The 26,684-nt window shown below is 44.2% G+C and overlaps 1 protein-coding gene across 2 annotated transcripts in view; it reads left to right on the plus strand.

The window, feature by feature from the left end:
* Positions 1–1,743: 1,743 nt before the first annotated feature.
* The window catches only part of IQGAP1 (IQ motif containing GTPase activating protein 1), a 63,145-nt gene continuing 38,204 nt past the window's right edge, over positions 1,744–26,684 (plus strand). The window contains exons 1-4 of one of the 2 annotated variants that reach the window (XM_054169287.1): positions 1,744–1,851; positions 3,645–3,744; positions 26,009–26,165; positions 26,497–26,574. In XM_054169287.1, coding sequence (XP_054025262.1) covers positions 1,800–1,851; positions 3,645–3,744; positions 26,009–26,165; positions 26,497–26,574 — 387 coding nt within the window. In that variant the 5' untranslated portion in view covers positions 1,744–1,799. Of the gene's footprint in view, positions 1,852–3,644; positions 3,745–16,161; positions 16,245–26,008; positions 26,166–26,496; positions 26,575–26,684 lie in introns of those variants that run through there. The other variant, XM_054169288.1, reaches the window with a different exon arrangement.

Here is a 26,684-nt window from a genome sequence, read left to right on the forward strand (position 1 = left end):
AACAGAAGACAGTGAAAATTAACAAGAATCTAAATGTTATTACAGACATAGAAGATACGAGTTGAACTTATCTGGGGTAAATGCATTCTAAAGGGAAAGGCACGTGATTGAAGTATAGTGTTGAAATATACTATTCAGGGAAAAAAATACTAACAAGGATGAGATGGATATCAGAATGAAGGATGCTAAGTTGTAGAGTGGCAATAGATGTGTGTTACTCCAGCTGTTTGCGAGTTTCATGTATGCCATATAGAGAGTAAGACAAAGCTTGACATTCTTAGTGCTAAATGGGACCTAACGCAGATCCTACTCCATCTTCAGACTTTGTTTTGGCAGAAATAAGGATACATGCGAATACTTATTCTCTGGAAGGTTTTTTGAATATGCTATTTCCCAATATTTTGGCTTGCAAGACTGTAATACTTCAGAAAGGCAGGTGTGGTAACTGTATATACTGTCCTTATTTGGAGGAGGATTTAAAGAGGTTAGAGATTTCTTATGTTTCAGTGATAGCCTGTGGCTAAGTTGTCTTTAAGTGACTACAGAATCATAGCTTCAGAGTCTTCAAGTGTTCTAAATCATAAACACTATACATAGAAGTAATCCTTCTCATAAAGGAATTAGCCTAGCAAAACCCTGGATAATAATGGTTTAAATAAAGGACCGAATTTTGGAGCTCAAGACAAGAAAAGAAACAGGAGAGGCGATGAATTAAAGACACAGACAAACCCGAACAAACAACATTTGGCAGAGATGGTAACAAAGATCAGGAACCATAAATGAAGAGAGCTATTAGGGGAACCACTGAAATATAACCTTGAAGAGGTTCAGCCAGATTCTTTGATGATGTGTGATAATAATGTTTTATTTTCCCTATCAGATTGGGTCTTACAGGAGAGAGTTTATGAGATTTTTGTGAGGGAGGATTGTAGGGCTGTGCAGAAAATGTGGCGTTTCTAGGGAGAACACAAGCAGTTCTGCACTCTGCAATCTATATATAAACATTATTTTAATTTTCCTCTCATTCTGTAACTGTAAAATGACCACGTGAAGTAATGCAAATACATATTAATAATTAGACTTAAAGCTGTTCAGAACCCTTTTGTATTGTGTGTCTGGCATTCACCTATGTAGTTATTTATGTAACTGATGATCTGTGACATGCAGCCCTTATAATCAACACCACCAGCTTTCACTTCATCTCCCTTTCATAGAAACCTTTTAAAAAATGTATGCACGGATGAACTGATCTGTCTTTACCGATCTGATCGGGAGCTGGCGTGGTTGGGCAGTACAGGGAGGCTGGCAGGGGTGAGAGGATTGGTGTAGGGTGGTGGCTCGGTTGACCTGGGCTGCGTCCCATGTAACAGGCCTGACAGAGATTAGGTCCGGGCTTACCTGGGTGTTATGCATGGAGTTAACAGGAAGCTCAGGGCTACAGGTGGGACAGAGACAGGGCGAGGGTCCTGCGACAGGGAGCCCGGGGAGGCACAAGGCAGGGCCTGGGGCGGGACATGGGACCTGTGCGGGTCCGTCAGATCTAAGTGCCGAGCTAGGCACTTAGACGGGGCTACGCTAGGCCGGGCGCTGAGGCCAGCCGGCGCCACCGCGCTGGCGGGGCAGGGCAAGTTGTCGCCCCGCTTCGGCAGCGGACGAAGGTAGCGGAGGCGGCCAGGGTGCGGCCGCAGCGGGAGAGGGGACGAGCGTGGAACGGCGGCTCCTCCCCCGCCACACCCGGTGCGGCAGGAAGAGGAACAGCCGCGCCCAGCTCCCGGCCGGCCCTGGCCCAGCGTAGCGCCATGGCGGCAGAGGAGATGGACGGACTGGCCATGTCCCGGCCCCACTATGGCTGTGAGTACCGGGGAGCCCGGGCTCCAGGGATCCGCGCGGCCGCCAAGCAACGCCCAGCCCTGCGACGCCCTGCCCGGCCGGCGCTGCCCGTCCCTTCCAGGAGCTGGTGCTGGGAGGGGAGGCTGGAGCGCCGCCGGTGCGGGGGAAGCCGCGGGCCCTTGGCTCTGGTACTGACCCGCAGGCGCTGTGGGTTCCGCCAGATCTCTGCACGGGCCCCGTGGCGCGGCCCGCCGTGTCTCAGGCAGGCTGGGCGGCGTGGGGCGCGGGAACGCGCCCATGCTTGACGCCCCTCTCCAGGTGTTAGAGTGCTGGGAGAAGGCGGTGGATGGGCAGCGTAGGGGTGTCCTCTGCGTCTCCCGCCGTCGCCTCCCGTGGGCGGGCTCCGTGCCTCGCCCAAGATGTCCGCCGCGGGCACGGGGGAGCGCGGGGCGGGGGCGCCCGGCAGCGGGAGCGTCCCGGCAGGAGACGAGCGCGGGGTCCCGGGCCGCCGCCGCGGCGGTGCTGGCCTTCTGCCTTCCCGCGTATTTCGACGACACCTGACTTACTGGGGCAAGCGCACGTTCCGATCGGACACCGCCTCCTCGTCAGACTCTTGCTATGGAGAGAGAGGCTTTAGTTCAAGGTGTCCGAGATACGTGCTGGCTTTTGCTACAGTATCTCGTCAAGAATGAGCAAAGGCGAGCAAGAAGGCGGTGCTGCGGATGGGGGACGAGCGACACTCAGTCAGCCCGTGCGATGCTGCCCGAGGCCGGGGGCGCAGGGCCGGGGCGGGCAGAGGTGACGGCAGGTGGAGTGCTGCGGGAGCGGGTGTGTGCTCGACTCTCGGCTTGAAGTAAGAAGGAAGGATTGAGCTGGGGAATCAGGAGACGAGGCAATTTTTGCTTGCTGGTGTGCGTCACCCTGTGGTTTGGGACAGTTTTCAAGTCTTGCAACTTTGGGTGGGGTTCGTGTAATCAGAAAGATGCTTTTGTAGTACTCCACACTGTTTCCTGAGAGACCTTTTGCAGTTTGAAGTAAGATCTTGTTTGATCCCAAGTGCTGTAGTTGATACCTCATCACTTCCATGTATTTGCTAAAGGCATTGTAGGTGTAAGATAACCTTTGATTAATAATGCTATGAGATTTCCTATTTGTCAGGTTAGTCTAAACATTTGTGGATTTTTATTTTTTTTTACCATGAGAGCATGGGTGAGCTATATAGCTTCAAGAGTGGAAAGAACAAGCTTTATCATCAAGGCTTTAAACACAGAATTTGGATATTTAGGCATATACCCTAATATACCTAGGTCCTCAGTTTGATCCAAAGCTGGCATTCAGGTTGGGAATCTAAATGATTCCCTTCCAAATGAGGATTGTGTGTTGTGTAACATTTCTGTATTTTTTTAGAGATGGACTATAAAGGTGAAGAAGGGATTATATGACATATGTTGTCCTTGCCTATTGCAGTTGAAGGATAGATGGAGGAACATGTAGTCACTGGTGTGTTGTTGAGGAAGAGCAAGGCAAAGCTGGAAGAAAACAGGAAAATTAAGGAATGTTTCTGAGAACGTGGGAGATTGAAGAAGCTAGATCACAATCAGATTGAGAAACCAGAGGGGAGGTGGCAAGTTTATATGATAAGAAAGGAAGGATAAGGAATTTATTTGTTGTTGCTTGTAAAGAACAGGTGTATTTGGTCCTTCATTTTTCTGAAGCAAAACCCGTGAGGAGCTTTTGTGGAAAAGGTTGGATCTGATTTTTGGTGTACCTGTTCAATCATAAAGTACCTGAGAATGTGTTTTCACTCTTTGCAGCTGTCTTGGATAATGAGAGATTAACAGCAGAGGAAATGGATGAAAGACGACGCCAGAATGTAGCCTATGAATATCTTTGTCATCTGGAGGAAGCAAAGAGGTAAAAATAAGTGGTTTGGAAACTGCTGGTGCTTTAAAAGCTGTTGTGATACTTGGCAATGAGAATAATTTGGATGCATCTTACCTCTTGCATGTGTTTCTTAGTGATTGTATAGAATTATTTAAAAAAACACACAAACTGAAAAACAGACAAACATAAAACCAAAGAAACATAACCCCAAACCTGCTGACCCCTGATGTGCTTATCTAATGTGTTCTTAAAGACCTTTTGTGAGAAGGACTCTGTAGCTCTAGTGCTCCAGTATTCCCAGCACTGAACTGGGTTCACCCTGTTATCTGAATTGTGTATGTATTTGTGTGTAATTTTACCTTGCCACTTACCAGTGGGCACGAAGAATGGGTTATTCTCTTCCTCTTAACTGAAAAGTCATTGTTTGCATATTTCACAGTGGGTCCTAGTTAACATATCTGTAATACTTTTCTCCGGATTGTTCTGACTTCTCTCTGCTCACTCCATGTCTTTCTGAAAGTGCACTGTGAAAACAGAGGAAAGTTTTCCAACAGAGGCATTGACAGGCATCCTTTAAGAGCACAAGGATTATTTTGTGTAGCCTGATAGATGTGCAAGTATCTACATTTTCATAACATAGTTGAATTTTGCTGAGTTGCCACCTTTTTTCCCTGAAGGTGTGCTGCTGAAAGCTGTTCTTTGTCCTGTGTTTATGAAGGCTATCATATCTTCCTTTCACTTGGTCCTGCCAAATTTGTTTTTTCTTGATCTTTAATATCTTGAAACAATTTTAATCCTATTCCTGCCCCTCAGCATGTGCATAGCTTTTGTGTTATCTTCAAGTTCAATAAGCGTGTAGGCATGCTGTTTGTCTTAATTCAGAGAACTAATGAAAGTATGCTCAGACACAGTGGATGCTGTATTTCTGCCATTCAAGGAAAAAGAGACTATTAAAAATGAATGCATGAACTCTTGGTGTTTTAAAACTATTTTTGCAGCTCTTCAATCCTTTTTGCTGTACATGGAGAAAATAGCAAGGAGACAGACCAGTTTGTGTACTGCCTCCCTTCATGACAGCTGGGTCTTTTCATGGCTTTGTATAAATTGACTTGAAATGTGAAATGTTTTTTGAGGCTGAGTTTGAGACCAAAGGTAGGTTTTTCAAGAACAAGGTTACTGTAGAAATGGTCAGAGGGCTGGAGCACCTCTCCTGTGAAGACAGGCTGAGAGAGTTGGGGTTGTTCAGCCTAGGGAGGAGAAGGCTCTGAGGAGACCTTATAGTGGCCTTCCACTATAAGGGAGTGGGGCTGCAAGGAAGCTGGGGAGGGACTTTTTACAAGGACTTGTAGCACTAGGACAAGGGGCAATGGTTTTAAACTAGAGAAGGGCAGATTTAGATTGTACATTAGGAAGGGGGTGGTGAGACACTGCAACAGATTGCCCAGGGAGGTGGTGGATGTCCCATCCCTGGAAACATTCAAAGTGAGGCTTGATGGGACTCTGAGCAACCTGATCTAGCTGAAGATGTTCCTGCTTAATACAGGGGGATATTGGACTAGATGACCTCTAGAGGTCCCTTCCGACCCAGTGCGTTCCGATTATCTTATAAAAAGAGGTGAGGTAATGTTTGTATTGATGATTCCCCCTGCCCCAACACTTTGGGAAGTAAGACCAGTGTTTCAGTTTGCATTTTGTAACTAGTCAGGAAATGGATTGTGTGCATTTTGTAACTAGTTAGGAAATGTATTGTGAACTTAGAATTTCCTTGTTCCCATAAGGATCTAGGCAATCTAGCCAGTATGTACACTGCAGAAAATGATTTCTAGAGCAGTAGAAAGCCATGGAGCACTCATAAAAGCATGTTCTAAATAGTCAAAAGCATGTTTTGCCATGGCTCACTGAATACTTCAGTTTTCCTTTGTATTCTAACTGACTACATGGATGAAAAGCTTGAAAGCTTTAATTTCCACTAGCTGGGTGGTGAATTTCAGATAAATCTATGTAAGTGTTCCCCAGCAAGACAGGTATGTTCTGCTGTAATGATTTTACTGGGCAGGAAATGCTGAGTTTGAACAAGGTCACTGCTTGCAGGGTATAATGAAGGACTCCATACCAGGATTTCAATAGTTTATGTTGCCTTGCCAAGTGTATATGGTATATTTTGAAAGGGGCAAGGAGCGCTCAGCTTATGCTGTTGTCTTTGTAATGGTTGTCACTACTATAGGCTGCCTAGTTACTAGTATATGATTAATCTTTTCTGTCTGTACAGGTTTGGATGAGGTTTGAAGCAGTAAGAAAGATCTGATTATAAATCAAAATAATGCCTTCACTTTGAATCCTAAAATCTTTAGGAGCAAATTCTGGGTGACAGGGCACTGTAACCATTGGCTGTGTTTGAAGGAGCCCCAGGTGCATCACATTTGGACTCCTTCTGTCATTGGCCTCCAAGTGAACTCTGTCCTAGGTGCTTGTTAAGTCTTCCCTCCCATGCCTATGTCTGCAAAAAAATACCAGGCAAAACCACCAAACACAGCAAAAGCTTTAATATCTTCATTAACCTCTTGCTTAATCATGGTAACTTATTCTTCAGATAAATCATCTTTGGCTTTAGTTTCTTGGCCATTTATATCCATCTTTGAGTGTTGCCTTGGTATTCATGAGGCTGAGTAACTGGGCATTTGATTTTGCTGCACCTTGCCAGAAACAGGATGTTTGCACTGTTTTGTCTCAGGGTGAGCCTTTAGATGTTTCAAGTAATGCCCAGTGGCTGTTAACGTGTTTTGTGAAGAATGAAGCAAGAGCTGTGTCACTCAAAATGCAAGTAGTGGTGTTGGAGTCTTCCTGGTATCCACACTGTCAGTCAGAGCACTTGTTAAGTGGAAGGTCTACTTGAAGATCTTCAGATATCTCTTTTCCAACCCTCAGCTCATGTTTGTTTAGTGTGGCCTGCAGGCTGTTCATGCATATGTGAGTGGGAATTCCTGACTCTTACAGTTGAAGCCATACCACTTTGTCTAAGAGTTAAAGATTAAATGACCAGGAGGGGAACAGATTCCTTAGCTTAATAATTAAGATACACAAGTGAGAGCAGAAAGGCTTGAGTTCATAGTCTGCTCCCAAGATTACTTTTTTCCCTCACTGAGCAGTCTTTTTGTAAATAGTCCTTTGAGGCCACACTCTTCTTTATGCACCCCAGGATGTCATTGGCCTTCTTGGGCACAAGGGCTCATGGTCATTCTGTTGTCCACCAGGACTCCCAGGCCTTTTTCCACAGAGCTGCTTTCCAGCAGGTAAGCCTCTCACCTGTACTGATGCAGGGGGTTATTCCTTCCCAGGTGTAGGACCCTGCACTTGTCCTTGTTGAACTTCATGAGCTTCACTTCTGCCCAGCTCTCCAGCCTGTTCAGGTCTGGTTGAACGGCACCACAGACTGATGGGGTGTCAGCCACCCCTCCCAATTTTGTGCCATCAGCAAACTTGTTGAGGGTCCACTTGATCCCTTTATCCAGGTCATTGATGAAAATACTGAACAGGATTGGACCCAGTACTGACCCCTGGGGAACAGCCACTTGTTACAGACTTGCAACTCTGCCACTAAACACAACCCTCTGAGCTTTATCTTTCAGGCAGTTCTCAATCCACCCCACTGTCCATTCACCTAACTCACACTTCCAAAGCTTGCCTATGAGCATGCTCTGGGACATAGTGTTGAAGGCCTTGCTGAAGTCAAGGTAGACAACCTCCATTGCCCTCCCTTCATCTATCCATCCAGTGAGGCCCTCATAGAGATAGCACTTGTTGAATGAGTTCTTGTTAAAGATAGGCTATTTAAAATACTACACTACAGCTTAAATATGTTTGTGAAGGAAATGTGATAGTTGCTTTTTTACACAGAATTAATCTCAAGAGACTTCATTGCAAATCACATCTTTCTGAAAGGTAATAAATTGTATTGATTCCATTCTCTCATTAACTTGAAATGGGAAAATTTGGGGTAGCTCAGTTAAAATGTGCCTTGCAAGCTTCTGCTAACTATAGGGCTGCCACAGAGAGCTGGGTACCAGTAAGGTAGTTTGAGAAAAGCAAAATTAGGCTTTCTTGTTTACTTTTGTACAGTTCTCAGCATGCCTCAGATGAGCAACTTGTGTGCAGAATACATTCAACCCTGCTTAAAGTAATCTGAAAATTAAATGGAGGCAAGTTTCCTATGGTTTTCAAAGCTGTAGAGTTAGCACAATACCTTTGGATGATGGTATGAACCAGGGCTGTAGTTGAAGATTTTTATTGGATTTTACTTTTTTTCCCTTACTTTATTGTAAATCTTAAACTGCAAGGCTTGTAATATAACTTTGGAGTCCCTCAAGTAAAGAGGGAGTATTGTTGGGGTTTATTGCTGAACTATTTTTCCCCCTTTTTATTGATTTATTTTTCCCCAGACTGAGGCAAACCTGGCTTTGTAGGATGGGGTTTATTTTAGTTTTTCAAGATAGCTCTATTTGCATTCATCTTCTAATACACAGAGCCTGCATCTATATGCAAGAACTGGATGATGGCTGGGCCCAGAGAGTGCTGGTGAGTGTAGTTAACTCCACTTGGTGGCTGGTCACAAGTGGTGTTTTCCAGGGCTCAGTGCTGGGGACAGTTCTCATTATCAATGATCTGGATGAGGGAATTGGGTGGGAGTGTTGATCTGCTTGAGGGTAGGGAGGCTCTGCAAAGAAATCTGGCCAGGCTGGATTGATGGGCTGAGGTCAGTTGTATGAGGTTTAACAAAGCTGAGTGCTGGGACTTGCCCTTGAGCCGCAGCCACCTCATGAAGGCTCTAGGCTGAGGACAAAGTGGCTGGAAACTGCATTGCAGAGAAAGACCTGGGCTGCTGGTTGACAGCCAGCTGAAGATGAGCTAGCAGGGTGCTCAGCTGGCCAAGAAGGCCACTGGCATCTTGGCCTGCATCAGCAATGGTGTGGTCAGCAGGAGCAGGGAAGTAATTGTGTCCCTGCACATGGCACTGGTGAGCCCACACCTCAAATCCTAGGTTCAGTTTTGGGCCTCTCTCTCCAAGAAGAACATCAAGGCACTCTGTGTGTCCAGAGAAGGGCACCAAAGTTGAAAGGTCTGGAGAACAGGTCTGGTGAGGAGCAGCTGGGTGACAGGTTGGACTCGATGCTCTTTGAGGTCTCTTCCAACCTTGGTGATACTGTGACTTGGGATTGTTCACTGTGAAGAAGAGGAGGCTGAGGGGAGACCTGAAAGGAGATTGGAGTGAGGTAGGGCTTGTTTTTTTTCTACTTCAGGTGATAGAATGAAAGGAAATGGCCTGAAATTGTGCCAGGGGAGTTTTAAGTTGGGTATTAGGAAAAAATTCTTTGCTGCAAGAGTGGTCAGGCATTGGAACAGGCTGCCCAGGGAGGTGGTGGAGTCACCATCCTTGGAGGTGTTCAAGAAGCGTGTGGCCATGGCACTTTGGGACATGGCTTAATCGCCATGCTGGTGTCGGGTTGATGGTTCGTCTCAATGCTCTTAAGAGGCCTTTTCCAACCAAAACTATTCTGTGATTCTGTATTTTATCCATCACATCATAATGCTCTCCTGATTGACAGCTGCTGGTCAGTATTGCATGCTAGAAGACTTAGATGGGAGAATGTCAGACTTCTGAGTGATGTCTGAGTGATTTACCCATGTTTCATTTTGAATGTATAACTTTTTTGGAGACACTTTGTTTTTATTATCTAACTGTAGAATGAGCCCTCTTTTCTTCTTTTTTTAACCACTTGTGATATTGAAGCATGATGGAATTTTTACAGTGGCAGAGTCAAGAGAGAAATAAACTCGTTTGTAAAAAAAAAAAAACAACCTGTTTGCATCTGAGGAGTCCTGGTAGCTTCATGTGTAATTCAAGTCATACAATTACAGGAACTTGCATTTGTCTAAAAATAACTCATATAATTCCCATCAAAAGTGACCCCTCTAGATCAGGTGAGTGGGTCAGAAGGTCACTGATTGACATACCAGAACTTACTCTCATGTGGCATAAACAGAATTCCTCTGCTTATTTCAAGCTAATCAAGACTTTTTCTTTATTTTCTTGTATTTCCATTTTGTTCCCACTTTTAAATTGGGTCATGGAGTACTTGTCTCTTTTTTTTTTTTTTTTTCCCCTTTCTTCTTCTGTTAGCTATTTTGCAAGTCCCATGTTAGATTGTAACCCATGAATATTCATAGATCATATTTTATTATCAGTGGCTGTAAGTTGAAGTAGCTGCTGTTCAGCTCTCACCACTTCATCTGACGTTTCTTAACAGCTCCTGTTTGGACTTGAGGAGATACTTCTCTGCAGTTCCTGTACTGGTTTGTTGATGACCTCATGCAGCTGGCAGGGAGAGGCTGTCTGGACTGGAATTGTCTTGGAATGCACATGAGAACTATATTTTTCTGAGAAGTGGGTGGAGAGAGGTGTGGGGGGGCCGACAGTAGAGGAGTACCACCATCTTTGCCTCATTCTGAATACTTTTAATATGACTCATTGGAAACAGTAATGAAAGGCAAGTGAGGAGGAGAGAAATGGCTGTTTGCACAGAATTCACTTAGGAGACCAAGGGTTTGCTCTTTAGACAGTGGTTTCTGAAGGAATATTCTACGTAATGCAGGAAAATAGCAGCCTGAAATAACCAAAGTGAGTAGCTGCCACATAACAATTCTTGTCTGTCAGGCACTCTGGAGTGCTTCTTATAACTCCTACTTGCAAGAAATCAATGTCATTTTTAGGTATGATAACTGTAGTGATGCTGTATCTTCCAGGTGTTTAGTTTCTAATGGCAAGCCATCAAGGCAGTTAGCTTTGGCAACATTATGGCTCAGGTTGCCCTGAAGAGTATTTTTGCATATGTGATGATTAAGTTCCTTACACTTACATGCTTGGTACTCATCTGAAGGCTTTTCAAGACTAATCCTCTGGTTCAGCTACATGTTGCCAGGGGTGGTGCATCAGTCATTAGGAAAAATTTGGACTATGTTATTCACTAATCCTCTTATTTTTGATATCTTTGAACTAAAAATGTCTCTGAGTAATGAGAATGTTCTGAGACAATTTAGCTGTGGGCAGCATTCATTTTCCTAGCTCTTCATTTGAGAAGTCATGTCTTTTCCTGTAGAGACTTCACTGAAACACATTGAAATTTCTGTCTACCTCTCTAGAAGAGGACACCTCTGAGGTGATACATTTATTTTACTTTGTTACCTCTCAGAGATCTTCTTTAATCTTCTTGGGTGGTTTCTTGATTTATTTGGAATTGGTGGAATGAGTTATTTCAGAGAATCACAGAATCACCAAGGTTGGAAGACACCTCAAAGATCATCAAGAGGTTTTTGTTCAGGTGTTTCGCACAGCTGTCTTAATGCCCTTGTTCCGGTGAGTTGGATGAAGAGCTGAGGCTGTCCGCAAGTTTTCTCTTCTGATCCTCTGTGGGAATGCATTCAGAGATTCATAGAATGGTTTGGTTTGGAAGGGACCTTATAGATCAGCTAATTCCATCCACCTTGCCATGGGCAGGGACACCTCCTACTAGACCAGGTTGCTCAAGGCCCCATCCAGCCTGGCCTTGAACACCTCCAGGGAGGGGGCATTCGCAACTTCCCTGGGCAACCTGTTCCATCTTCACTCTAAAGAATTTCTTTCTAACTTCCAGTCTAAATCTTCCCCACTTCCAATTTAAATCCATTCCTTCTCATTCTATCACTACAGGCCCTTGTGAAAAATCCCTTCCTGGCTCTCCTGTAGCCCCTTTCACATGCTAGAAGGCTGCTCTAAGGTCTCCCCGGAGCCTTCTCTTCCCCAGGTTGAACAACTCTAACTCTCTCCCCATAAGGAAGGTGCTTTAGCCCTCTTACCATCTTTGTGTCCCTCCTCTGGACCTGCTCCACCAGTTTGATGTCCCTGTTATGCTGGGGACACCAGAACTGGATGCAGTGCACCAATGTTCCAAGTCTGCAATACTAACTGAACTAAAAATATCTGAGATTCATGTGTAGAGGCAGTAATCTGCTGAAGTATGAGATCCTTCCTTTCAATAAAAAGAATAGTAGTTGTCCCAAAAATGCCATACCTGTGGTGCTGGCAATAACCTGCAGTGTACAAAACCCTTTAAACCATACCTTTGTACATTCTTTCAGGTGGCTTAGGGTTGGAAGGGAAAAGAAGTGCTACCCTCCTGCTCTAGCCACTTTTTTTGCTGCTGTGATGCTGCTGCAGTCATGCATGTTTTGCTTGGCACTCCTGTAGGGAATTGCAGTGGAATGGCTAAATGGCTGCGAACGGAAGCATCTAGAAGTGGAGGCACCATGTGAAACAGGAAAGTCTGTTGGAATGACCTGTGTTTAAAAATGCCTGGATTAGCAGCTAGTTCTCAAGACCCCAACATATTTGTGTTCTCTTTCATGAGGATGCTCTTTGCAGGGAAAGCACAGCAAACAAATCCTGATGAGTCATGGAGGTGGCACAGGACAGAAGTAGTTGTCAAAAGGGTATGAGAAGGCCTATCTGTAACTTGTAACATCTGCATGTGGTTTCCAACTGTGGAAGAGCCCAGGAGATGTTAGGAGAACTTGACAACTGGTGTCCATTGCCCTCCATGTCAGGGCAACAGATCCTGGACTTCCTAATGTTTGTGCTAGGTGAGTAGCCACTGCTAGGTGAACAGCTTGAATAGCCTTCTCCTTGGTTGCTTGATTACTGGACAGACTTCTTGGGCACCACATCACTTTCTGGTGCTTGTGAGTATGAGATTGAATGAAACCTGTTTTGTTTTTATGTCAGATCAGCTTCCCCTTTCTCTAAAGTCTGGCATATTTTGCTGTGTTATTAGTACAAGGGTGTAACTGCATTTCCTTCTTGTTTGCCACCTTGCGGGTTCACTAGACACTGGCTTTAAGTTGAAGTTGAATGCATCAACTTTTGCTTTTCTGGGGCAGGTGACAAAGCTTTAAATTTCTATTTTAGCTTGTTGGATTTCTCAAATCTATTTGAATTGAAGTTTGAAATTAAGAATGCTGTCTTTGATAGAGACCTAGAGAATCACAGAATCACTTTGGGTGGAAAGGTCCACAGAGATCATCTAAGTCCAACCTCCCTGCTATGGGCAGCGATGCCTCACAACTAGACTGGGCTGCTCAAGGCCTCATCCAGCCTGGCCTTGAGCAGGTTGCAAGGAGGAGGCATCCACAACCTCCCTGGGCAACATGTTCCAGAGACCCACCACCCTTGTACTAAAGAAATTCTTCCTAAGATCCAGTCTAAACCTCTTCTCCCTCAGCTTGAAACTATTCCCCCCTGTTCTGTGGCTAGACATTCTTACAAAAAGTCTCTCTCCAGCCTTCCTGTAGAATCTCTTCAGGTATTGGAAGGCAGCTATAAGATCCTCCTGGAGTCTTCTCTTCTCTAGGCTGAACAACCCCAGCTCCCTCAGCTTATGCTCAGAGCAGAGGTGTTTCAGCCCTTGGATCATCTTTGTGGCTAGGCTCTGGACTCGGTCCAACAGCTCTGTGCCCTTCTTACGATGGGGACACCAGAACTGGATGAACCAGAACAGAAGAGATCTATAAAGCAGTGGACAGTCACTCTGTGCTTTAGGAAACCAATCTTGCTCAATAAAATATTAATAGCTGTAAAGGTACCTGACTTAATATGTCATACTGATTTGAGCAAAGCCCTGTGTGTTTACAGGTGTGATTGCAAATGTTGCTGCTTTGGGAGGCTTCAAGGGACTGATCTTGGATGCTGTGTCTCTTGATCTTGTTTCCCAGGATGTTGATTGTGACTCGACTGCGGAAGCCAGCTTGCCTTTCCACCTTCCTCCCCCCCTGCTCTGGATTTGAATGTGTTCTTTGAAGAGTGGAATTCTAAATAAGTATTGTTGATGCCTTCCTCCAGCTGGGACACCTGCTGTCTGGAATATGCTGGTGTCCCTCGGTCTGCTTTTGTGAGCTTTTTTTCCCTGTAGGATGAGCTGTCAGGCAAAAGATGGTAATGGCTGAAATTCTGAGTGTCAGTGCAGGATGGTAGGCAAGATGGGGGAAAACTGATGGTAATTATGCAGAGAGCAACCCAGAGGGTGAGCAAACCTGCTGGGGAGTTAGGGAAAGGGAAAAATTTTTCTTTCTTGAGGTTTTGCTCTCAGAGGAATGTTTGGTATTCTGAATGTCTTAGCAGTGTTCACTGGCTCGCTTCCAGCTTCTGATTGGCATTTAGGCTGATCACTGAAACTCAGCTTGAGTGAGGCTTCTGCCCTCTTTTCCTTGCAGTTTTTCTACCATCGGCCAGATTCTTGCTAAATGTTCCTGTTGCAGCAGCCACATGAGTAAGATGTTATTGCAACCTCTATTGCTTGAGGAAGATGGTATCATTTACTGCATGGGAGAAATCCTTTGAAACAAACTGCTCTCCACTAAAATGAAAGTCCTTTTTAACACAGTGACAAGTGCCTTACATTACAGGTCCTTGCTTTTCAAAATACAGAGATGCTGGAACGTGTCCAGAGAAGGGCCTTGAGGATGATCAGAGGGCTGGAACACCTCTCCTATGAGGACAGACTGAAAGAGTTGGGGCTGTTCAGTCTGCAGAAAAGAAGGCTCCGAGGTGACCTTATTGTGGCCTTCCAGTATCTGAAGAGGGCCTACAAGAAGGCTGGGGAGGGACTTCTCAGGATCTCAGGTAGTGATAGGACTAGGGGAAATGGAATGAAGGTGGGGAGATTCAGACTGGATGTGAGGAAGAAGTTCTTCACTGTGGGAGTGGTAAAGCCCTGGAATGGGTTGTCCAGGGAGGTGATTGAGGCCCCATCCCTGGAGGTGTGTAAGACCAGGCTGGATGAGTCTCTGGCCAGCCTGATCTAGTGTGAGGTGTCCCTGCCCATGGCAGGGGGGTGGAACTAGATGATCCTTGTGATCCCTTCCAGCCCTCACTGATTCTACGATTCCATGAAAATTGTAGGAATTGTGAATCTAGCTACTAACTGCCAAAAACTGAAGGATATATTTCAGTATCTGAAAGGAAGCAATAGGAAGGACTGTTCAGAAGGGTTTGCAGTGATAGGAGAAGGGGCAGTGATTTGAAAATGGAGCAGGGTAAATTTAGGTTGGACATTAGGAGGAAGCTCTTTACAATGACAGTGGTAAAATCCTGGAACAGGTTGCCCAGGGATGTGGTTGAGGCCCTGTCTCTGGAGACTTGATGTGGCCCTGGGCAGCCTGATCTAGTTGGAGATGTCCCTGCTGACTACAGGGGGGTTGGACAAGATGACCTTTGAGGGTCCCTTCCAGCCCAGTGCAGTCTGTGAATATGACCATTTCTGGGTCCTTGCTGCTGCAGTTTTTAGTTTTGGCATTGGTAGTTTGGGTGCCAATTTTCCATTTATTCTCTTGTGCTCAAAACTGTTATTTTTACTTTCAGTTGGCTACCAAACTATTGAAAGGAGGAGGAACTTTCCACAGGCACTTCTTTAAAGTATTAAAACCCCCTGTATGTCAGCAATACATGCTGTGACTCTTTTGTTGTTGTTTTTAAAACTCAGACTAAGCAACTTTACTTTATATGACCTTTGGATTGCGCATTAGCACATTTGATGAAGTTAGACCACAAAGGTATCCAACTTTTTTGGTTTGGAGGCTCCAGGTCTTGAGAGGTCAGGCAATACCAAGGTGGATTCACAGATTGCATCAGGTTGGAAGAGACCCTCAAAGGTCATCTTGTCCAACCCCCCTGCCATGAGCAGGAACACCTCCAGCTTGATAGGCTGCCCAGGGCCACATCAAGCCCAGGGCCACATTCTAATGGATTTAAATTTGTGTGTTTTCTCCAGTAAGAGTTTTTTCTGCTTCAGTTTCTAGCTGTTGTTTCTTATTATCGTTGTCTGGCTGAGACTCCTCCTCTTGCAAATACTCCATTGGTAGCTGCTTAGGAGTTATGAAATATTCTCTAATAAGCATTTTGCTGACCTGGCAAAAGTAGTCTGCTTTTTTTGTTTTTGCTTGGAATGGAGGGTGGGGACATTCCCTGTCGCACAGCTGGGCTGAATTGGCTTGCTGAGGCACGTGTGGCATGGCAGGTGGTGACTGTTGCTGCAGTCAGAGAAAGAGATTTATCTTCTGTAGGTGTGGCCTGATAGTGTCACTTTTTTCCTCCATACAGCTTAAAATTTGTCATCTGTGCCTAGACAGTTATGCCTGTTCTTACTTTCTGTTCATTACTCTGGTCACATGGCTGTTTCTCTTTGGCTTCCCCTCTCTAGTCTCCTTTTTCCAGTACAGCCAATTCAAGCCTGTCGATGTGCTCACTGCGTGCTGCTTAACTTTGTCGTACGTAACTTGGCCAAGGACAGTAGCTTTGATCGTTTCCTGTTCCGTATCTTGCTCAAATAAGGTCCTTCCTGAAGATGATTTCTTTTACCCTGAGCTGGTGTAGAGCTTCTGCCTTTTCCTCTGTTTAATGCCTTCTGCAGCAGTGCCTACCATCCTTCACAGGATTTGAGAGTGCCCAGGTAGGTTGGGTTTTTTTCTTTTCTGTTCCTTTCTTTTTTCTCTTTCTGGAGTATGATTTTTGTGGTCTAGTGCTCACCTTTGGTTTTTGTTGTGTTGCATGTTTTATGGCATGTTGTGGGCTGTCTGGGGCAAGGGATGGCTTGGAGCATAAAGTGCTGAAGCATAATGAATGGCTTGTGCACGACTGAAGTTTCTGTGTACCACAGTATATAATAATTTGCTTGTCTGGCTGCTCTAGAGGACCGCTTTAGATGTCTAGTGGATGGAAGGGGTTTCACAGAGGATTCTTTCCCTGTTGACATGGGTTGACCTTGGCTGGCCACCAGATGCCCACCAAGCCGCTCTCTCACTCTCCTCAACTGGACAGAGGGAGAGACAGTAACACAAAAGACTCACAAGTCGAGGTAAGGACAGGTAGAGATCGCTCAGCAATTACTGTCACAGATCAAACAGACTTGGGAAAATTAATTTATTCTCAGTCAAATCAGGGTAGGATAATGACAAATAAGAACAAATCTGAAATCACCTTCCTGTCATCCTTCCCTTCTTCCCTAGGTTCAGCTTCACTCCCAACTTCTCTATTTCCTCCCCCTGAATGGTGCAGGGGGACAGGGGATGGGGGTTGCAGTTAGTTCATTGTACATTCCCTTCCACTTCTCAGCCTCTTTTTCCGCTCCAGTACGAGGTCCTTCCCACAGGATACAGTTCTTCATGAACTTCTCCAACTTGGGTTCTTCCCACACACTTCCCATGCCCTTTGTGAACTGGTCCAGCATGGGTCCTTTCTATGGAGTGCAGTGCTTCATGAACAGAGTGCTCCAGTGTGGGTCCCCTGCAGAGCTGCATGTTGTGCCAGAAAACCTGCTCCAGCATGGGCTTCTCTCCATGAGGCCACAGATTCTGCCCAGAGCCCTCTCTAGTGTGGGCTGTCCACAGGATCATGGTGTCCTTCAGGCACACCCCTCTGCTCTGGAGTAGGATCCTTCATGAGCTGCAGGTAGATCTGCACTGCCATTAACCTCTGTGGGCTGCAAGGGAACAACTTGTCACCACTGTCTTGACCATGGACCACAGGGCAATATCTCTTGCAGCACCTGGAGCACCTTCTCTCCCTCCTTCTTCAACAACTTTGTTGTCTGCAAAGTTATTTTGCTCACGTTCTCACTCCTCTCCCAGTTACTGTTGTGTCCCCTTCTTAAATATGTTATCACAGAGGTCCTACCACTGCTGATTGGTTTAGTTTGGGCCAGCAGTAGTATGTCCATGGAGTTGTCTGCACCTGGCCCTGTCTGACCTGGGAGAAGCTTCTAGCATCTTCTCACAGGAAGCCACCCTTGTAGACCCTTCTGCTACCAAAACCTCACCATGCAAACTGAATACACCATTGCAGACATAAGGATGCCATGTGAGGGTACCTAGATTATCCTGTCTGGAGAGGACATTAAGGCTTGAACTAGGCCCACCTAGTACTGACAAAAGAACTCTCTCAAAACTAAATGAATTCTTTGCATGTATGCTTAATATGTAATGTGCTTATGCAGTGTTGCCCTGCTTGGATATACAGGGGTTATCTTGTCTTAGTACAGAATGCTAAAAGCGACATGGAGAAGCAAAGCTGGGTTCTGTTTGTTGTGTGTTGTCTGTCTGAAGCAACACAGGGAATGCTGTTTCTCTTCTGAATTACTGCAGTGTACTTCAAATGAAGTTACAGCTTCAAGCTTTGCCTCCTGTGTGCTGGCTGTCAGTTTCTGGGTGAGGTCCAAAACTATGTGGCTAGTGGTTGAAAGAAAGAAATGAGTGTGTTAGTTTACAAAGACTTTTCAAAGACCTTTTAAAATTACCTTCTGTTTTCTCATTTATTGCAGTACTACAATGCACTCAAGAATGTTTTAATTAAGTTCTTGAGAAGAATGAGAATTTTCAGTGAAGAAAGAAAAAAGGCAGACTTAGACCTTTTCAGTTTTTTGAAGCTGTTGCTCTGATATTATTTAAGGAATGTTCTTGCAGGTTAACAGTTGATCTTCATTGGTTACTGCAGGAAGTCCCTGCCCCTGTCTGGCATTTGGTTGATAGGCTTTCACCCCTGTTTCATAACTCCTGTCCTGCATTTGGGAATGTGGTGTGACTAGGGGGAAAAGTAAAATCCTAAGGAGAGATCACCTTCTCCCCTGAAATTCTACATTTTAAATGTTAGGAAATGAAAAGTCAGGAGAGGAAGCAACCAAAACAACTCTCAAGTTCTTGGGAGCATTTTCAGTACATCCATTCAAACTGCACCTTTTCTTTTCCATTTAATTTTGAGTATTGTGAGATCTGAAGAAGTTAAGGAGTGTAAGATGCACTTTAATCTATATATGGATATAGCAACAGGCAGTGGATGAATGAACACCCACAGGATTACTTTGAAAGACAAACCCCATCACCTCATTTCAAGAATTTTTACCCGCAATGTGAGTGTGCATATGGAGATCACACCTTGAAGATGTTTATGAAGAGCTTCTTTTTGGGCAAATAGCCTACTTGTTTAATAGTTGTGAGAAGGAGATATGTAAGACAGTCTGTGTGTAGGATACTCTGTGTTAGAGCACAGGTTTAGGCAGACTTTGCTAATTAAAATGCATTGGTATGGTATACAGACGGCGTTGATAATATCATATATGCCTGGACAGAGAATCAAGCTGTATCCTCCTCCAGTCCACCTCTAGAGCTCCTTCAGGGTGAAATACAGAACATTTAGCCTTCTTGAAGAAGGAGGCAACAACTTTCTGAAGCATAGTTGGTAAGGGGCCACTAGAAGCAAGCAAGGAGTGCTGTGGCACTGACATGCTTACAAAGAGAAGACTCCAGTGATTCTGATCTGCCATCAAGAGCTCTGTGGCAAGTGCTCCTAAGCTCAGTAGTTTGCACTGAGGTTCTGTTTGCAGCTTGGCAAGTGACTTTCTTTTCTACGTTTTCCCCACAGCCTCAAGGTTAGCCATGCAAGAGCAAAATGTCAGTGTCATCACACATTCATTGATGCTGAGTGATCACTGTTAAGTTTCTGCTGGGTCTAAACTCAAGTTCTGGTTAAAATTGGCCCATTGAAAAATATGACATCTTTGTCTAACTTGTCATAATCCTTGACAACACTGTGCTGTGAGTCAAGTTGGTAGTTGAAATGACTGATGCTTGTTTTCCAAGCCTTGCTAATGGAGCAATGCTTCATTAAGAAGTTTGAAGACATCATTACTTGAGAGACTGGCTGCCTAAAAATACCCCATGTTAGGTTTCTACTGCTGTGTCTTCTTAAGGAAGGCCTGGCTCCAAGTTGCAGCTGATGGTAGTAGCTGTATGTAGGTATTCAGGGGTCTTCATTCTAGGAAGAGGTTCTGCATTTCATAACAGTGGGACTGACTCATTAGAAAGGCACAATTACTACTTTCATTTGAGCTACCTTCAGTAAAATTGGAGAGTCCCAAAGTTGCTTATGCAGTCAGGTTGAAGGATTAGGTTGAAGGATTAGGTCTTGGTGAGAGGGAGGGAACATATTTGAAACTGACACAGTAACCAAAGGGGATTCAAGGTTTCTGTGGAAAGCCTATTGATGGCATATTGTCCTATGCCTAATGTGTGAAGGCAGTGTAAGTTGCCCATCAACCAGGTACAGCGTCCCCCCTCCTCAGCCCTGTGAGAATAGAGAAATGCTTTCCTCTTTTTCATCTGGAAATCCTTCATTTGTTTCTGCCTTTTAAAAATGAACATTTGTCATTCTTAAATGAGCTTTTAGATGTAAAAGGTACTGCACAGTGCTTTCTGGAACATGGCTTTGTCCTCTGGCCTAGCAAATGGTTAAGCAATGCTGTATCATGAGGAGTCTTATTGTATGGTAATTGCCCTGGGTTTGTAGTTATATTAACACCCACTTAGGAACCTGTTGAAGCAGGTATGAGTGCCTTAAGACAGCTATGATGTAATTATAGGCTATTTATCCTACTTTATTGGGATGTTTAAACAGAACTCACTGCCTGTATCTATGTCCTTTGGTAAGGCATTAAATGATCCTGTTTCATGTCCCTTCTACTTCCATTTTAGGTTTTCTTATATTGAACAAAGTAGGTGTGGTTTGGTTTTTCTGTTTCCCCAATAAGGTTATTAGGAGGGTGTTATGTACCCTGTTGCTCAGGGTTTGAGTAGCAATGTGTGCTCTCAGGAGTCTTTGGTTGTGATGATCTAAGGCTTACAAGTTGTGTTGCATGAAGCTTTTGCCTCACTCGGAATGGGGAAGAGGGTTGCTTGTGGGGTGTTGAAGAGCTGGACTGGATCAAGAGGTCCCTTCCAACCTCAGAGATTCTATGGAGATTGGGTTGAAGCTGCTCAGGAAATACAGCCATGTAGGCTAGGGGAAGAGAATGAGCTGAATGTTCAACTTGCTGTACAGCATCTTTTGGATAATGCTCCAGAATTTATGAACTCAAGTTATGTTTTCTTTGTCTTTTATTTGGCTGTTATCTGCATCTTTCTAGAACCTGGGACTTTATTCAAGAAGAACTAAGTTTCTTTGAAAGGAAATCAGGAAAACCCAGGGCAATAGTAGTTTGCAGAAGAATGAGTTTCTTCTTGCAGCTCATGTACAAAGGTTGGCTAGGTGTTTCCAGAAACCTTTTCATCCTGGTAAACACTACCCCTTGTTGCTTTTTCAGGCTCCCCATCCTGCCTCTGGATGCACGCTCTACTTTTCTGGCTCCACAGTGTAATGGTCTCACTTGGGATTTAAAGTGGTCTCCCAGTTTAACTGCCTGTGATCCACAATTCCTCCTTTGCAGTACAGACATCATTGAGAACATTCTGTTCAAGAAGCTGTGGCAACCAGCTTGATTTTTAATCCCTTTAGGAGAGTGTCGGCATTTCTATTTATAAAATTAACCTGAGGAGACATGGCAGTCTGAGTCACAAGACCCTGTATTTATGTTACTTGAGAAAGGAAGGTGTGGTACTAAGTCTCTTACTATGGGAGACTGTTGGGAAGCTTGCAGGAAAGGTATTGCTTCCCATGATAAATTATGCTCAAATTAGCAACTTCCTATATATACTTTCTCCACTTCAAAATTGTTACTGTTCAAGTGCACTATACCTGAACTACTAAATGCAAGGTCAGCGAGGCTTTCTGAGGTTATTGCTGTTTTCACTTGGTCTAGAGGCACTGAGTGTCATTTGTCTTGTGGAAGCTTCTCTAATACAGGTTATTTTGATTTATTTCTTATTTGGAACTCTCCTGACATGTAGCCCCTGCCATCTGTGACTTGTGTGTGTCCTGAGTTGATGCTTTCTGCACTCCTCTCCCTGTATGGCTTAACATTTGTAAGCTTTTCACATTGAATACTGAACTCCTGTCAAAACTTGCTGAACTGGTTTGCTTTCTGATACTTGTACTTTGACTCAGTTCCTTACTCCCTAAACGTGTCCTTCGGGTTGTATTTGTTTTCTGTACCTTACAGGCTTTGCATAAAGTCTTAAGTGTTGTTTTCCCAAATGAGATGGCAGGGAGCTCAAAAGACAAGACAGGCGAGAACATGGCTGCACATCATCTAGTGTTTGGTGGTGAACTGGTCACTTTCTGTTATGTGAATAGGTCCAAAGGAGGACCATGAAGATGATCAAACCATAGGAGAACCTGCCCTGTGAGGAAGCATTGAGGGAGTTTGGTCTTTTTTCCTTGGACAAGAGAACGCTCAGGGAGTATCTCATCACAGTTTTGAGTACTTAAAAGGCAGCTACAGAGGATAGAATCTTTCTTCGCAAAGTCACACAGATAGATTGAGGGGTAATGCGTGCAAGTTGTACCAGATGAATTTTTATCTTGATGTGAAAAAGAAGTTTTCTGCAGTGGAAACAATCTACCAATATAACAACCTCCCCAGGGATTTGATAGAGTCCCCATCACTGGGTGTAAGTGGACAGGGTGCCAGGTAATCTCATCTAATCTCTCTTCCCTGCAAGAGGTTGGACCAGATGATCTTCTAACTTGAGCTGTTCTGTGATTCTGTAAATAAACCAGGCAGTGAGAGTAATTATCATTTCCAGTTAGTCAGGTGTGATCAAAGGGCATACAGATCAGTCCTCTGACTTCCTGCAGCTTTTTAGGAAAGCCATTAGGACCCACAAGGAGTGTGTGGGACGTGAGGCTTGGAAGTGTCATTTTTATATACCTTTCCAAAGAGTGTTTTAGGTGATTCTCCAGAATACCAAAGGATACTTCTTGATTGCTGAAGAGTATTCACTCTCTTTTTGGTTGTTTTCCCTTGTTTTACTTTGGTTTGGTTTTGTTTTTTTTGGGGGGGGGGGGGGGGTTGTTTGTTTGTTTGTTTGGGGGGGGGTTGGATGGGAGAATTTTTTTTCTCCCTCTGCAGTTCCCTCAAGCAGTGTTGCAGCATCCCATTTCTTCAGTAGTGCTAGGGCTCAGTCATTTCCATGTGAAGTTTGTCTCACCCATTCCAACCAGCTACTTGTTTGCAGATTGGAGGTTTCTGCGCACAGAACCTTTGTCATCAGGGCGTTTCAGAGCAGAGGCTAGAATTGTCATGTTGTACATTTTATGAATGAATTTTGTAAGATGTTAATTAGGATCATTTTCCACACCCCCTCACCCCCCCCGCCCAGTTTTGTGTGTCAGGAAGGACTCTGGAAATGAATGAGATGGATGGAGAATGAGAAGCTGAAACAGTCTGCTGTGTTGCCCTTTTCCTGCAGAAAACCACCCCCTGTTGAGGTTGTCAGCAGGAGCACAAAACTGTTCCCTGCTGTTGATTTTTTGTGACTACTGGATCCTGAGAAATGTGCAGTTTCCCTTCTCCTCCTCCCAGGATCTTCTGAAATCTGCACTGCTGCGCGTGTTGGAGTCTTCTGGTTGTTGAGCTCTTTCAGTGATTACTTACTGTGGGAACCTCATTGTATAGCTTAGTGGCATCTTTTTCTTGCTGCTCTTGTCAAAAGTGTCACCTCTGCAACTTGATGCTGTGGAAAAGCAGCGTGTGAGGAAAAGGCTTTCCTGGGCAAAGGGGATGGCTCTTAAAACTGAGTAGTTGTTTGCATTCAGATAAAGGAATGGGTAGAAGTGAGACTGGAGGACTGTAATAGTGGCTGGTTGTAGGTACTTATGATAAGCAACTGTGGAATAGTAATGATTTTTTTTTTTTTTTCCTTTTGAAATAACTTTGCATTTTTCTGTGCTATCTGGAGAGGAATGCAGGTGCTGAAAACAATCTGCATAACCAAAACAGCAGTGGTGAAATCAAGCTGTTTGTAAAACCTCTATTGAATTCTGAGTATTCTTTCAGCAGTTCTTCAGTGTCACAGTTATCTTTTAGGGTATAACCCTCAGTCTGTAGATAAGCTTGGATCAGTGACCTGGTATGTAACCATGTCAAAAGCCTAGGTTGACAGTCCTGTTCTTACTCAAGCTGTGACCACTTGTGTGTTAATTATAGTTATGCTAATATTGGTGTTAGCCTCTAATTGTGCCAGCCTCGATTTATATGTTTACTTCTTGGAAAACTGCAAGGAGGGGGCATAGCATGAATCTGTGCCAAAATGTGTTAGAAACAGCACTGTTCAGTGAACCATGAAAACACTCTTTGGAGATGTCTGTTAATTCTTAGTATGTATGAACTGTTTTTTTTTTTTTTAGTGTATATACAGTGCTTGATTTTAATCAGAATATTGAGAGACATGAAGCCTCACGCTTTGTAGATACAAAATGTCTGCAGTTTCAGTCAGTTAGCAGAGCTACTTAGTTTTCAGAGGTGTGTATTACAAGACTGATTTCTGTGAAATTGTGTTTGTTTACTGCAGTTACCCATTTAACCTTTTATTACTTGCATCCAGTATGCTGTTTTTCCTGCCATTTTGCCTAGGTTAATGTGGCGCTGAACAGTTTACAGTCATGTATGCATCTGAAACAGTATTTAAAATATGAAAATTCTCTTCACTGGGTTCAAGCATGATCCTTTACTTGCTTATGTTTTAGTCCCAGCATTGTGGACTAAAAGGGAGGTTGGAATGAGAAGGGGGCCAGTCTCTTCTCCTTGGTGTCAAGCAACAGGACTAGAGGAAGTGGTTACAAGCTACTCCAGGGGAGATTTAAGCTGGGTATTAGGACATATTTCTTCCCTGAAAGGATTCTCAAATGTTGGAATGGTCTGCACAGGGCAAAGGTGGAGTCACCATCCCTGGGGGTGTTCAGGCAGCCTGTGGACCTGGATCTTAGGAACATGGTTTAGTGCTGACCCTTCAGTGCTAGGTCAAATGTTGGACTGGATGATCTTTGAGGTCTCTTCTGACCATTTATATTCTGTGATTCTGAGTCATCATTCCTGTGAGACACATTATTAATTTTTCTACTAATTAATTTGGCTTCTGCTCTTCCAGTCCAATATTGTCTTGAAAGCCACTTTTCTACGGTTTTTGATCCAAGGTTCATGCATTGTGTAAGAGTTTTAGATTTCAGCTGCAAGCAAGGCTTGATCTAATGAAAACACTTTGGCTGCACAGCCATGGGCCACATTCTCCCTTTTTCAGGTCACAGAACAACCAGGAAGCATGTTGTCTTTAAAAGAAACTGCATAGCTGAGCTTGCAGTTTATACAGCCTCTAGTATCTCTGTCCAGAGGAAATATTGAGGTGCTCCACTGGTTTGAGGACAGTGACATTTCAGACAATTTGCTATTCTAATCTGACACCATTAAGTGCCATGGAAGGAGACAAGATAAGAGAAATGAGTTATCATGATAGAATCATAGAATTGTTAGGGTTGGAAGGGACCTCAGGGGTTATCTAGTTCCAACCCCCCTGTTATGATGAGAATAATGCCTGTTCCAGTTTTTTTCCTCAGTTTTTGAAATGTTTAGTGGAGCGGGAGGAATTATATAGGTCAGGAAGGTAGATTTGGCAATTTTGTTGGACATTTATGGGATCAACTGAAATAACTTGAATAAGTGGTACTAAGTCATGGAATAAGTAGTGAATACTTAATGTAAGTGAAGTAAGGCTTGTGAGATAAGCCTACACTCAAGAGGAATCATAGAATGGTAGGGGTTGGAAGGGACCTCAAGAGATGATTGAGTCTCCAACCCCCCTGCCAAAGCAGGACCATTTAGAGCCGATCACACAGGAATGCATCCAGGTGGGGTTTGAAGATCTCTAGAGAAGGAGACTCCACAAATTCTCTGGGCAGCCTGGTCCAGGGCTCCAGCACCCTCACAGAAAAGCTTTTTCTGATGGTGAGACAGAATTCCCTGTGACTGAGTTTACTTCCATTGCCCCTTGTTGTATCCCTGGGTATAACTGAAAAGACACTGGCTTCATCTTCCTGACAGCTACCCTTCAGATACTCGTAGGCATTGATAAGGTCCTCTCTCAGCCTTCTCTTCTCCAAAGATTTAAGGAAGACTTAAGTTAGTTAAAAGGGAAGGTTGCCTGCTGTGTTGAGGCTAGTACCAACTAAATCATGGCTGAAGGAGAAACATGATGGTGAGATGGTATCTTAATTGCTTGTGAAACTCCAGGTACTGGACTCTGCACTTCTCCTTAATATTCTGTTCTCAGTGTTACTAACCAGCATTTTAATGACATGAGTTGTGTGGTAGTGCTATACCTGCTGTACATGCTAAGTAAAGAGTGTGCTAGAGTGTGACAGCAGTAGCAGCGTGAAACTTGTTCAGCATGGGGTTATGTTCACAAATTGGAAATACACTCACGTGACCCAACTTTGTTCCTCTTGCACTTTCAGATGGATGGAGGCCTGTCTGAATGAGGAGCTGCCTCCCACAACAGAGCTGGAAGAAGGATTGAGAAATGGAGTCTACCTGGCCAAACTTGGAAACTTCTTCTCTCCTAAAGTGGTTTCTGTGAAGAAAATCTATGATAGGGAGCAGACTAGATATAAGGTGAGAGCTATTGGCCATAGTTACTGCTTTAGGTGGACATCTCAAATAGGAAAATGAGCACACAGAGAACTGTGAACAAATAAGCACAAAGTTAGTTTATATTATTATTACCTGAGCCACCATCTTCACTCTAGAAGAACATTAGTTAAATGAGGGGCTGTGGACTCAGCTTTATATCATGTGAAAAAACTTGTCATACACAGTCAGTATAATTGCACAGGGAAGATTGTTTTCACAATCTGTCTTGCTGACCCTTCCTGCTGTTCGTGCAGCTGTGCTGTTTTGTTTCTTGCTGTCCTCTTTTTCATGTTCCTGCCCATTTTTATTTCAGGCAACTGGTCTCCACTTCCGGCACACAGATAATGTAATCCAGTGGCTGAATGCCATGGCTGAGATTGGTCTCCCCAAGGTAATTCAAATATAACTTACTGGCTTCACTAGAGATGGGAAGATAAAATCATCTGAGTTAATAAACATTGTTGCCTGAAAATATATAGAACTGTGGTAGCACTGTGCTGA

Source organism: Dryobates pubescens, chromosome 17 (assembly GCF_014839835.1).
Source record: "Dryobates pubescens isolate bDryPub1 chromosome 17, bDryPub1.pri, whole genome shotgun sequence".
Classification (NCBI taxonomy): Eukaryota; Metazoa; Chordata; class Aves; order Piciformes; family Picidae; genus Dryobates; species Dryobates pubescens.